This window comes from Artemia sp. Qi Xiang Cuo, chromosome 13, assembly GCF_049724085.1.
Source record: "Artemia sp. Qi Xiang Cuo chromosome 13, ASM4972408v1, whole genome shotgun sequence".
Classification (NCBI taxonomy): domain Eukaryota; kingdom Metazoa; phylum Arthropoda; class Branchiopoda; order Anostraca; family Artemiidae; genus Artemia; species Artemia sp. Qi Xiang Cuo.
In genome coordinates, this window is record NC_142806.1 from 17,222,518 (window position 1) to 17,237,517 (window position 15,000).

Consider the following 15,000-nt stretch of genomic DNA (forward strand, 5'->3'; position numbering starts at 1 on the left):
ACGATCAATGTTTATGTATATGTCAGTGTTAATAATTAGTCTGAGTCATTATCTTGCAAGGTCCTCAAAATTGGTATTCATTTGAGCATAAAAATTTGAATTTAGCGCTAAAAATAAGTAGCCACAAACATCTAGCCAATTTTTGTCTCCTCGTGAATAAGAGTCTGGCACGTGGCAACCTTCAGCTAGTCGCGAATAGTAAAAATTCGCAATGGAAAGCTAGCTATAGGTCTTTTCTGCAAAAGACTGGCAGAAAAAGACTTATATAAAGACACTGGAGTAACATTTTTAGTAATATGAGTAATTGACAATCCGGGCATAAATAGTCAAATTAGAAGTGCTCCTTTTATTGGTAAAAGCCAATTTTTGACAGAGTCATCAAAAAGTACTATATACAAGACCGTGTATCCTAGTTAAAAGGAACCATAAGAAAACATACCTACCACTACACATTAAAACAAGTACTAAAAATTCTACATGTATCCAGTGGATAGCAACTCTGTAGATAGGCCTAGACCATGAGATTCCCAACTATGCAAAAGTTAACCTTAGGTATTCAGAGTCATTGAAATGGCAAATTCAGATTTTCATAGGCAGCGCAATAGCGCTGCCTAAGTAAAGAATAATGTTGCACAATGCATTATTTATTTATTTTTTTGGTTGTTTAGACCAGGGCATTTAATACCGAGTGAATTGTCGTAGAAACTTCGAAAAGGGCGTTCGATCGGAAATTGGAAGGGCTAGTGCCCTTTTTGAGAGCCGAAAGTGATTGGAAGGCAACTAACGCCCCTTCCACGCCCACCATTTCCCTAAACACATCCAATCAAAATTTTTAGGTAGCCATTTTGTTCAACGTAGTTGAAAGATCTGGAAATTATGTCTTTGAGGAGGACACTCCCCAAAGCCCTCAGGGCAAGGGTTGTAATTTATGCCCTAGGGGCATATAAGGTTTTTATACAAAGCGTTGTCGTAGAAACTTCAAAAAGGGCTCATTCGATTGGAAACTAAAAGGGTTAGTGTCTTTTTTAACAGACAAAAGTTATTGGAGGACAACCAACCCCCTCTCACGCCCACCATGTCCCCAAACACATTCAATCATTATTTTAGATATACATTTTGTTCAACGTAGTTGAAAATTTGGAAATTAGATCTTTGAGGATGATACCCCCCCCCCAGAACCCTCAGGACAAGGGTTGTAATATATGTCCTGGGGGCACATAAGGTTTTTATAGAAAGCTTTGTTGTAGAAACTTCAAAAATGGCTCATTTAATTGGAAATCGGAAGAGCTAGTGCCCTTTTTAATAGCCGAAAGTGATTGGAAGGCAACTAACACCCCTTCTACGCCCATTATTTTCCCAAACACATCCAATCAAAATTTGTAGATAGCCATTTTGATCACCGTAGTTGAAAGATCTGGAAATTATGTTTTTGAAGAGGACACTTCCACCAGAGCCCTCAGGGAAAAGATTATAAATCATACCCTGGGTGCATATAAGGTTTCTATAGAAATCATTGTCGTAGAAACTTCAAAAAGGGCTCATTCGATTGGAAATTCAAAGGGCTACCCTTTCCAATAGTCAAAAGTGATTGGAGGGCAACTAACCCCCCTCTCACGCGCACCCTTCCCAAACACATCCAATCAAAATTTTGAGATAGGAATTTTGTTCAACGTAGTTGAAAATTCTGCAAATTATGTCTTCGAGGATGACAAACCTCCCACGCCCCTCAGGGCAAACGTTGTAAGTTATTCCCTGGGGGCACATGAGGTTTTTATAGTTAGCGTTGTCGTAGAAACTTCAAAAAGGGCTCATTCGATTGAAAATTGAAAGGGCTTATGCCGTTTTGAATATTCTGAATTGATTGGAGGACTACTAACCCCCCTCTCACGCCAACCATTTCCCCAAACACATCCAATAAAAATTTTGAGATAGCCATTTTGTTAAACGTATTTGAAAGTTCCAAAAATTAGTTCTTTGAAGATGACAACCCCCCCCCCCCCCAAAGCCATCAGGGTAAGGGTTGTAAGTTATGTTCTGTGGGCATACAAGGTTTTTACAAAAAGGGCTGTCGTAAAAACTTCAGAAAGGGCTCATCCGATTGGAATTTGAAAGGGCTAGTACCCTTTTTAATAGTAGAAAGTGATTGGAGGGCAACTCATCCCCCTCTCACGCCCACATTTCCCCAAACATACCAAATAGAAATTTTGAGATAGCCATTTTGTTAAACGTAGTTGAAAGTTCTGGAAATTATGTCTTTGGAAATGACAAACCCCCTACACCCCTCAGGGCAAGGGTTGTAAGTTATGCCCTGGGGGCATATAAGGTTTTTATAGATAGCATTGTCGTAGAAACTCCAAAAAGGGCTCATTCAACAAGTATACTGAATTAGTGCCCTTTTTAAAAGTCAAAAATGACGGGAGGGCAACTAACCTCCCTATCACACCCACCATTTCCCCCAACACATCCAATCAATATTTTGAGATAGCTATTTTTTCAACGTAGTTGAAAGTTCTGGAAATTATGTTTTTGAAAAGGATAACCCCGCCCCCCTTTCCCCAGAACAAGGGTTGTAAGTTATGCTATGGGGGCATATAAGGTTTTTATAGAAAGCGTTGTTGTAGAGACTTCAAAAAAGGCTCATTCAATTGGAAATTAAAAGGGCTAATGCCCTTTTCAATAGACGAAAGTGAAGGGCAACGAACCCTTCAGGGTTGAAACAAAACCAAGAGATTAGGGGCAAGGGTTGTAAGCTATGCCCAGGGGGTATTTATGGTTTTTATGGAAGGGAGGGTATTTATGGTTTTTATGGAAGGGAGGGTTAGCTTTAGAAGAGGCTCAGTCTTTTTCCCTGTAAAAGACTATGTCAATACAAAACGAGCAGAAATTAATTAAAAGAACTTTTTCAAAAGAAAGTAAAGAACTCCACTAAACCAAAAATGAACAAACATAGAATCAAATAATCTACAAAGCATGCAACTACCACAAATCGGTATCAATAAATAAATGAAACCCAAAACAAACAGAAATTAAAATAAATAACAGAGTCAAACTCAAAACGAGTAGAAATTAATATGAGTAGGGTTCTAAACCCTTATGCTTTCTAAAAGCCAGAATATAATTTGTACTTTACTGAAAAAAATTCTTTTAAATGTTTTCATTTTTATAACTTTAGGAAATAAAAAATTAATTAAGATTTTGAAGAATAAATATCAGCATATGTATATTAAACTGACAATGCACATTTTTTTAGTAAATTCAATTGAATTTTTTGTGAACATCGATACACATTTCGTAGATTCAATCATTAAAGAACTTCTTTCACAAATAAATTTTTGTAAAAAGTTTACTTAAAAAGTGGATTTTAAGCAACTTAGACAATACTGGATAAAAAGTCAGCTATTCTTCCAGTTACGAAAACTTCACATGCTAATATTCGGTTCTAAGGCTTCTTCTGAAATAAAAAAACTATAAAAACTAATGAGCAGTACCATTCAGTTCCCCAATAGACATTCTTTCCGAATATACTGGTTTCTCATCAACATACCCTACTCACTTAATGGGGCCAGATACAGTCCTAGAAACACTAAGAAAACTAATGAGCAGCGCCATTCAGTTCCCCAATAGACATTCTTTCCGAATATACTGGTTTCTATAGCACCAACATGCCTTACTCACTTAATGGGGCCAGATACAGTCCTAGATTATGTGCAATTATACGAGATGACATTGTTTGCTTCGAGCAGTTCTTACAATATAACATGCAGAAAATTTATATTGAACAAATTTAGCTTTGCCGTCAATTTTTGTCCACGTTTTAACTAATTTTTAAACAATATATTTTTTAAACTGTCGTTAATATTTCACAATGACGTAATCCTATTAACCGGGTTAAGAATAGAATGCCTGTTAACAAAGAGGCGCACAAATTCAAACAATGAAAATTAAGGGGGGGGGGGAATAGAGGAAGCGAATGATATAATATTATTCTAAGCATTTTTGCAGTGGATTACTGCTGAGGAAAGAAGTAAAAAACTATCAACTTCTAGATAATGTTTTGAAAGTTTCTGTTCAACCTTTTTTCGTTGGTATCCTACAAAATCTGAGCCTTTCAAAGCCTATCTGAATTAATGCCAAACAAATTGTATTCTGGGAGGCCTGGCCTTCAGGCTTGAAGCCCTTAGAAATAGTGAAAGTACTTTAGATTCTGATCGAACTTTTGTATCTTTGACACTTCTGCTACTTAAACAGGTCTGCTATTTTTCCCACTTTGAACATCTACTCCATTATATAAACAGATCTTCACCCCTTCTGTCAAAACCTAGTTCCATTATGTAACACCTAGTCTTATTCTGTAGCATAATAGGCTATTGACCACTGTCCTACTTTATTAGCCCAAATATTGTATAAAATTAGTTTTATATCTGGAACACCTACTCCCTTTACGTAATGGAGCTTTGCCTGTTTTTCCTTTCAGGAAAAAATTATTCCCGTTATATAAAATTTGAGAGGTATGGTATTTCAAACAATCTTACTTTTATTTCCTATATGGGAAAAAAACCTGTGTTTATTAGATTCTTGGCATTTGAAGTTTGCATACCCACAATTTCATATGATTTGCATCAGGACAATTAACCTTGCATTTGCTTGAGTTGATCAAATATACACTAATGAGAGCTATTCCCAGTAATAGGCAAAATAAATCTGCGCTCCCTCATGCCCCAGTTTTTAATCACCTACTATAATTTTTATTTTCTTTCAAGTTTTACCTCTTATTTTTATTTTTCTTTCAAGTATATCTTAAATACCCGTAACACCTCATCAGATCAATAGCCCTAACACATATATGCACGTTCCTACCCCCTAATTCTCAGCTCCCTCCCATGGTTTTTCTTTTTTTGTTTAAGTCTATTTTAAACACTAATAATACCTCACTCTCCCAAAACACCTGATTATTAGATTCTTGGTATTAAAGTTTGCAGACACACAATTTCATATGTTTTGAATAGGACAATTAACCTTGCATTTGCTAGAGTTGACCAAATATACAGTAATGAGAGCTATTCCCAGTAATAGGCAAAATAGATCTGCGCTCCCTCACGCCCCAATTTTTAATCACCTCCTATAATTTTTATTTTCTTTCAAGGTTTACCTCCTATTTTTATTTTTCTTTCAAGTGTATCTTAAATACCCGTAATATCTCATTAGATCAATAGCCCTAAAACATATATGCACGTTCTTACCCCCTAATTCTCAGCTCCCTCCTATGGTTTTACTTTTTTTGTTTAAGTCTATTTTGAACACTACTAATACTTCATTCTCCCAAGTCACCTGATACACCTATAAATATTTCTTTTACCTGTTTAATTACCTCCTATAAATATCGTTTTTTGTTTTTAATTCTAATTTTAAATAGTAATAATACTTCATCTTTGAAAATAACCCTAACATAGATTTGCAAACTCTATCATCACTCTCTACCCAATCCCGCTAATTTTATATTATATTCTAAGTCTAATTTAACCTTCTAAATAGAAACAACAGCTATTCCCAGCAACAGCTACGATAGGTCTTTTCCTTACATAGCCTACTATTTTATCTGTACGTCATGGCATATTTAAAATTGATAATGAATTTACCATAAAGTTGGGTTGCAAAAGTGATACAACAATAGCTATTTATAATCTTTCTTTTCAATCAGGAGCTTAGTAATCAATCATATTGCACAAAAAGGTTATAACATTTAGAAAATTCTACAAAATAAACTTCCAGATGAAGTGAGCCAAGGTTATCTGGCTGGTAGAAAAAAAAAAGAATGAAAACAAAACTTACAATATTTTATGACAGCAATATTTACTGGACCTTCACAGGTTTTCATCACTAGGCCTTCCATGTCCTTCTTAATGATCAGTATTGTTTAGACACCTTAAATTAGAAAAAATTTAAAGAACAAAATTTAAACAAATAAATTGTGGTCTTCAAAAATGAATCTTTCCTTCATTTTGCAAACAATAACAATGTAACATTTTTGGAAATGAAATCCTTCTCATGAGTCCCAGAAACATCAAATCTCTAAACTACAACAGATAGCAAAAAACAAAAAACACTTGATTCCATACTTAATTCTCTTCCAAAATTTAATAATTACTATCATTGCAATTGTATCCCAGTCCGTCTCTCCCCACTAATGTGGTAATATCCCCATGTTATACACAAAAGTTTGTCGATGTTGTTGGTTCGGATTATTTTTTTTTTTATAATTTCTCACCCAGAGTGGGTTCATTATGCCAGTTTTGAAGAAACTGCAAACTTTTGTAAATAGCCTAGTGTATGCATTGGGTCTTTGCAGCCAAGTCCTCAAATCAGCTTGGTGAATCCACTAATAACAATAATAAAATATAGTCTAGAGCTATGTGAAATTTTAGATGATAAGCTTTTATGTATGTTGGAAATCAAATGAGTAAGTAAAATAGAACTGTCAGGAATAAACTGGGAACCTAAATAACAGCCTGAGGAGTATTTTAAAGTGCTTGAGTGTACTTTTTCCTATTTATAAGGCTTAGAAGATTGCATAAAAGACATGTATAGAAAACCTGTGTTAACTTGATTTAAAGCTCTTGCTTGGCAACGTCACCAGCATACAAGGAACGAAAGGTCACCGCTGTTATTCGTCTCCAGAGTGTTCTGTCCTGGGCAAGGGTTGGAGCTTCTTTGGTGTAGATGTTCCTGGTAGTAATTTGAACGCGGATGATGTCCGCACATCTTGTGCATGGTCTACCTCTGGCACGTTTCCAGCCGTTTGCGATTGGGTTGAAGTCAAATAATAGTCAGGCGTGTGTTTGAGTAGGCAGGGAAGTAAATGACTGTACCGGTGCAGCAAATGAGAGTTGAACTACTTAGACAGGGGTGGCAATTTTAAAGACCAAAGGATCTCCAAGTTCTTTACCTTGTTAAACCATCTAACGCGTTCGATTTTGCAGAGGTGTTTTGTCTGGACAGCCTCTGCCTTTATCATCTGCGTCTGAGTCATGGTCCAAGTCTCTAATAAATATAGTATAACGCTTTCTACCAAGGCAGAGTAAATTCGTGCTTTGGTGAGGTGGTTGATCTGGGAGTTCATGAAATATTTTTCTCAGAAGACGAGACAATAGTGTTAACTTGGAGAAAAAGAAATATATTTTCCTTTAATTTTGGTTTGAGCCTAATTTTCTTTGTCTCTAGGATGTGAAAACATAGTTCCAACAATCTGAGTACAATTTCAAGCAATATTAGGGTTTAGATTTCCAAATTTAAGACATGACTTTAAAAAATATTTAAAACCTCAAAAAACAAGGATTTAGCCAAAATATAAGGCTCGAGACATTTTCCTTAGGCTTCATTTCTGTTGTCTCTAAAAGTTACACTTTTAAAACAACAAGTGTAGTCTTGGTGCAAGATTTTTTTTCTGAAGTAGCAAAAATACCACCAAAAGGGTAATAAATTTCAACTTTATTTCCAAATATAATATATATTACCATGATAATTGATTCCCAACCCTGCTCCCTGTAATGGCTGGATTAATGCTAGGTTAAATCCCAAAGTTTGTTGATTCGTCAGTCTCATTTATTTAATGTAGTTAATTATTCACATTAATTAAAATGAAAATACAAGAAATGTAGTGAAAAGTATCAAAGGCTACTATTCATATCTAACTGTACCATCATTATGGCTTGAGATGAAAGTTTAAAGTTATTCTAAGTAACAATTGCAGAAAAAATAGCACAAGAAATGGAATTATTAGAACCTCAAGAGGATCAAAGCCTTAAAATGCATCAAAAAGCAACACAATCTGCAAATGAGCTTTGGAAACTAGGGACACAATCAAAGTACCCCAAATAAAGAAAATCTGCTTGCAGATTACTGTCCACACTTGGCGAAACATATTGCTGAGTCATTTTTTTAACATTGAAGTTAATAAAATTCAAAGCACCGTTCATAGCTCACAAATGAGCATTTTACGGAATTAATTCATACTGTGCTAACAAACTATGAACTCAAATTCAGAAAATTCATGGCCAAGTTACCAATACACATTCCATCTACTAGGAAACAACAACAGCCAGGTGATAAAATTTTGATAAATGTGTGTATTTGTTTTAAGACAAACTCACGAAAAGAGAAAGTTCACAGCAAATAATGTTTTTGATATGTTTATGTTAGCTATTGTAATGAGAGACTGTTGGAATGTGGCCCCACCAGTAGTGAAGCTTGTTCATCTATGACATACAGCATAGGGCTATATCTGGTCCAATTAAGTTGAGGAGGGAGGGGAAAGGCTGGGAGACAATTGTGATAGCAGAGACTATTTTTCTGAAAAAATATTAAATGAAAAATCTAATGGTTTACGTTGTTTTATCTGATTTCTGCCTTAGGGTAAAATCTGATTCTTTCTGTTATAGGATTTGTCCAACTTTTCTTAATAAGTATACCATTAGTTTGAATACAATATTTGTGCATAATCCTTAATTTTTTAAACGGAATAACAGTTAATAGTGGAGCCATAAGACGCAAATGTTAATTTTAGCTTGAGCCTAATCTTGGACACATAATCTTATGCTGGGACACAACATCTTAAATCAAAGACAAATTCAATCACAGACAGATGTTATGAACAATAACTGTATTTAAATATGCCAAAAAAAATAAAGGAAAACATACAAGAAAACAACCTGGAAATAATAACCGCATTTTTACTTTCAGCTATAATATACAATTTTTTATGTATCATGTTTGGGGTTGCTTCTGTTTTAATCAACTATTCCCCAAATTTGAATATAATCTATAGCTTAATTTTTCTCATTAAGAGGGACAGAGGGAAGGGGCTGCAATTTTATGGTAAGATTATATTTAGGAAAAGTTTTGAATGGTAAATAAAATTCTGCCACAATTTTCTTTTAATTCAATTGTTTTTATTTCAGCATTATCCTTCATACAGGGTTAGTAATTTCTCGAGCATTAGAAGTTATGTATGTATGCCTAGGTATTTAAAACAATTGCCAATGCCCTAATTTTAGCAGAATATCTATTCTGTAAAATTTCCTTCATTTACTTAGCAACTTTTCTAGACTGCAGTTGATGCACTCAATACAGCATGGACACCCACCAAAAATATTGCAGGCAGAGGGCATCAGAATAGTAATGGTGAGGGGAGGAAGAGGGGAATACATTTGAAGATAAAAGGTCATATGCAAAATAAAATTCTAAAGGAAAAAAGAAAAGTACTTAATTTTTACATAGGAAGCAAACTATGAAGCAAATGAAGCAAAATTAAACAAATGAAGCAAAATTCATCAAGAAGTGAAGTCTAATCCTAATGAAAAATACCAAAGCATAATGAAAAAATAATACTTTAGAAACAAATTTGGGCTATATATTGCCACATTAGGGGGGGGGAGGGGCAAATTATATAATTCCAATGTATTCTGTCACCTGCCACTTATTTTACACTGAGCATAAGTTAATTGCTTCTTAATACAGACAGATAAAACCAGTCTGCTCTTGAGTTTTACACAGTGTAAACTTGAATGTTAAATGCATAAGTACCCTTTAATCTATCACGCATTCAATTATTATGTATTTAAGATTAATATATTAAGCCCAAAACCTAGAGTAAAAAAAAAAATAGACAAATTAAATTGCAGAAAATATGAGAAAAAGGTATCATCTTAAAGTATCCATATATATTCTAAGTAAAACGATAGTTATATTTTGAAAGAGCATAAAAAAGGTCTCGAGTGGTATGTCCATCTAATTTATGGCTCAACAACAAAATATCTTCAAATTTATCATGAAATCCCCTCCCCCCCGCTCAACATAGGTACCATACTTTCCTTTTTTTCAATTTAGAATAATTTTTCAATCTAACTCTCTTATATTGTCAGATCTTTGAAAATTAAACAGAACAGTAAAAGAAAACAAAATTTAAACTCATGGTTCAGCTGTCTAAAATAACCCTCTTTGCATCAATGCTCAGAATTCCACTGAACATAAATATTTTCACATGAAATTCTTGCTACCGAACTTTTTGCATGCCAGAGCACAACAGTAGAAGGGCCTTATTGAGTCCGAACACTCACCCCTGCTGCCACCTATAACTTTTTTGCACCCCAAATAAGGGCATAGAGTCATTAGGGAGAACACGTGGTTATTGGGGTCAATGACCTAAATGTCAACAACAACAACATCGACCTTGACATTCGCTGAGAGCGTGCACTTACAACAACAACAACATCGACCTTGGAACACCTGTGCTGTCGACCTCAATTCACCTATCGTGAATCAATAATTCCCTTAGAAACAACAAATTAATTTCCCCTTTCTTGACAGATCAATCAACCAATGACATCATCTGTCAGACTTTAAAAATTTTCGCATAGAAACGATTCTCCAGGAATAGATCCAAGTCATTAATGTCTTTGCCTCGGAAACATCTCTTTTGGTCGAACTCCAAAGGAGATTAATAGCCAAAGGCCATGGAAACAATTCTCCAAGAAACATCTTAGCGATGAATTGTTTTAGCGCGGGAATCAGGTTTCTTATTAATTTGAAATGCATTAGCCCAGGGATGCCAAAAACAAAAGGAACACGCTGAATTACGTTTAGGGATTATTTGGGCGAAACTGTTTTAGACAGGTTATGGAACTATTTCAGCGAAACAGTTAGAGGCATTTTAAAAGATGATTTAAAAGATGTTTTAGAAGAGGTTTTGAGTGTGGTCGTTATAATACACAAGTTTCATTTGAACAGTGTTGTGAGGTCCTCTAACCCAACCCGAAAGGGTTCCAATCCTCCTACCCCAATCCCGAAGGAAGCCCCCGGTCCTCAAAGGCCCCCCAAGCTCCCAAAGGGCCACCGGCGCCCCCAAAGGCCCACCTAAACCCCCAAAGGCCATCCCCGGGCCCCCCAAAGGTCCATCGAGCTCCCAAAGGACCAACGGGGTCCCAATGGCCCTCCACCGGTCCCCAAATGTCCCCCAGACCCCCAACTGTCCCCCCGGACCCCCAAAGGCCCTCACTGTACCCCAAAGGCCCTCCCTGTGCCCCCAAAGGCCCTCCTCGGCCCCCAAAGGTCCCCCGGACCAGAGAAGCGCCGCCGGGATGCGCCGTGGCCCAGGAAAGCGCCGCAGGATGTGCCGCAGGGATGAGTCGTGGGTCAGGAACGCGCCGCAGGGGATGCGCCAAAGGGAGGCACCGCAGGATGCGCCGCAGGGATGCGCCGCAAAAAAAAAAGTAAACTAAAAAGTAAAAATTTCGAAATGTTATCCCCCAAACGCCCTCCCTGGGCCCCAAAGGTCCTCCCGCGGTCCTCAAAGGTCCCCCGGGCCCCCAACTGTACCCCCGGGCCCCCAAAGGACCAATCGGCCCTCAAGTACCCCCCAGACCCCCAAAGGCCCTCCCAAGACCACCAAAGGCGCTCCTCAAACCCCCAAAGGTCCCCCGGACCAGAGAAGCGCCACCGGGATGCGCCGTGGGCCAGGAAAGCGCCGCAGGGATGCGCCGCGGGTCAGGAAAGCGCCGCAGGGGATGCGCCGCAGTGAGGCACCGCAGGGCTGCGCGGCAGGAATGTGCCGCAGGGATGCGCCGCAAAAAAAAAGTAAACTAAAAAGTAAAAATTTCGAAATGTTTTCCCCCAAACGCCCTCCCAGGGCCCCAAAGGCCCTCCCCCGGTCCACATACATTCACACAAAAACTTACACACACACAAAAACTTACACACACACACAAAAACTTACACACACACACGAACACTTACAGACACACGAAAACTTACACACAAACGCCAAAACTTACAAACACACACACAAAAACTTACACACACACACACATACAAAAACTTACACATGCACACGAAAACTTACATGCAAACAAAAACTTACATGCACACAAAAACTTACACACACACACTCACAAAACTTACACCACACACACACACACGAAAACTCACAAACACACCCCAAAACTTACACATGAACACAAAAAAAAACTCACACACACACACACGAAAACTTACACACACACACACACACACACACACACACACAAAACTTACACACACACACACGAAAACTTACACACACACAGCCAAAACTTACACACACAAAAACTTACACACACACACACACACACAAACTTACACACACACACACAAAAAAAACATACACACAAAAAAACTCACACAAACACACACACACACACACACACAAACACACACACACAAAAACTAACAACCACACACACAAGCTTACACACACAAAAACAAACACACACACACAAAAAAACTTACACACACACGAAAAAACTTACATGCACACAAAAACTTAGATGCACACAAAAACTTAAACACACACAAAAACTTACACACACGCACAAAAACTTACACACACACACAAATACTTACACACACACACGCATGAAAACTTACACACACACGCCAAAACTTACACACACACGCCAAAACTTACACACACACACACAAAAACTTACACACACGCATACAAAAACTAACACAAGAAAAATAAAACAAAAGTGCAAACAAAAACTTACTTCAACACAAAAACTTACACACACACAAAACACTAACACACTAAAAAAAGAACTATCTAAAACACACGCCATGAAGTACACACACACAAACAATTACACACACACACACACACAAAAACAAACACATGAACACAAAAAAAAACTCACAAACACACGCACAAAAACTTACAAACACACAAACACACACACACACACACACAACTTACACAAACACAAACGAAAACTTACACACAAACCCCAAAACTGACACACACACAAAATTACACACACACACACACACACACACAAAAACTTACACATGCACTCGAAAACTTACATGCACACAAAAACTTACATGCACACAAAAACTTCACACACACACACACACAAAACTTACACACACACACACACGAAAACTCACACACACACACGCCAAAACTTACACAAACACACAAACAAACACACACACACACACACACACAAAAAATAACACATGAACACACAAAAACTCACACACACACTCACAAACACACACACACACACACACTCACAAAACAGACACACACACGCACGAAAACTTACACACACACCCCAAAACTAACACACACACAAACTTAAACAATCACACGAAAACTTACACACACACACACGAAAACTCACACACACACGCAAAAACTTACACACACACATACACACACAAACTTACAAACACACAAACACACACAAAAAAAATTAGACACGCACTCGAAAATTTACATTCATACAAAATCTTACATTCACAAAAAAAAATACATACACACACACACACATACACACGAAAACTCACACACACACGCCAAAACTTACACACACACAAAAACTTACACACACACACATACAGACACAAAAACTTACACATGAACACAAAAAACTCACACACACACTCACAAAAACTTACACACACACACACACACACAAAACTTACACACACACACACACGAAAACTTACACAAACACTCCAAAACTTACACACACCAAAACTAATAAACAAAAAACATCAATCACACACACACACACACACAAAAACAAAAAATATCGCAAGATATGATAAAACCACACAATATAAGACAAACACATAAATGATATCGAACACACACACTACACAACTTACACAAACAAGAGCTTAGACACACACAAACTTACACACACACACAAAAACTTACACCCACACTCAAAAACTTACACACACACACACAAAAACTTACACACACAAAAACTTACACACACACAAACACACAAAAACTTACACACACACGCAAAAACTTACACACACACACACAAAAACTCACACACACAAACTAAAACAGACGCACACACACAAACTGACACACACTCACAAAAACTTACACACACACACAAAAACTTACACACACACACACACGAAAACTTATGCACACACACTAAAACTTACACACACACACTCAAAAACTTACACACACACAAAAACTTACACACACACACACACACACACAAAAACTTAAACATTCACACGAAAACTTACAATCACAAAAAAACTTAAATTCAAACAAAAACTTACACACACGCGCTAAAAATTACACGCACACACAAAAATTACAAACACACGAAAACTTACACACACACGAAAACTTACACACACACGCAAAAACTTACACACACACAAAAACTTACACACACACATACACACAAACAGACAAAAAAACAAACCAACACACACACACAAACACAAACAAAAAAAAAAAAAAACTACACACACAAACAAACACACACACACTTACAAACACACACAAAAACTTACACCCACACACAAAAGCTTAGACACACAAAAACTTACACACACACACAAAAACTTACACCCACAAGCAAACACAAACAACAAAAAACAAACAAAAAACCCAACACACAAATAACAAAACACAAAAAAAAATTAAACGCGCGAAAACAAAAATACACACACACAAAAAAACTAAAACATCAACACAAACTTACACACACACATACCCACACAAAAAAACTTACACATGCACATGAAAACTTACATGCACACAGAAACTTACACACACACACACACACGAAAATCTACACACACACACGTCAAAACTTACACACACAAAAGCTGAGACACACAAAACTTACACACACACACACAAAAACTTACACCTGCACGCAGAAACTTACACCCACACGCAAAAACTTACATTCACACAAAAACTTAAATGTACACACAAACTTACACACACACTATAAATTACACAAACTCACAAAAACATACACACACACACAAAAACATACACAAACTAAATAAATATGACGCACACACACACACATACAACAAAAAAATTTAAACAATCTCACGAGAAAATAGCACCAAATAAAAAAATAAATGCACACAAAAACTTAAATAAACACACAAACACTTACACGC

At 36.9% G+C, this 15,000-nt stretch overlaps 1 protein-coding gene across 1 annotated transcript in view; it reads right to left on the reverse strand.

Moving 5' to 3' along the window:
- The window catches only part of Mvd (mevalonate diphosphate decarboxylase), a 13,789-nt gene extending 7,867 nt beyond the window's left edge, over nucleotides 1-5,922 (reverse strand). Inside the window, exon 1 of the mRNA XM_089098927.1 lies at nucleotides 5,830-5,922. Coding sequence (XP_088955053.1) covers nucleotides 5,830-5,890 — 61 coding nt within the window. The 5' untranslated portion in view covers nucleotides 5,891-5,922. The remainder of the gene's footprint in view (nucleotides 1-5,829) is intronic.
- Nucleotides 5,923-15,000: the final 9,078 nt, after the last annotated feature.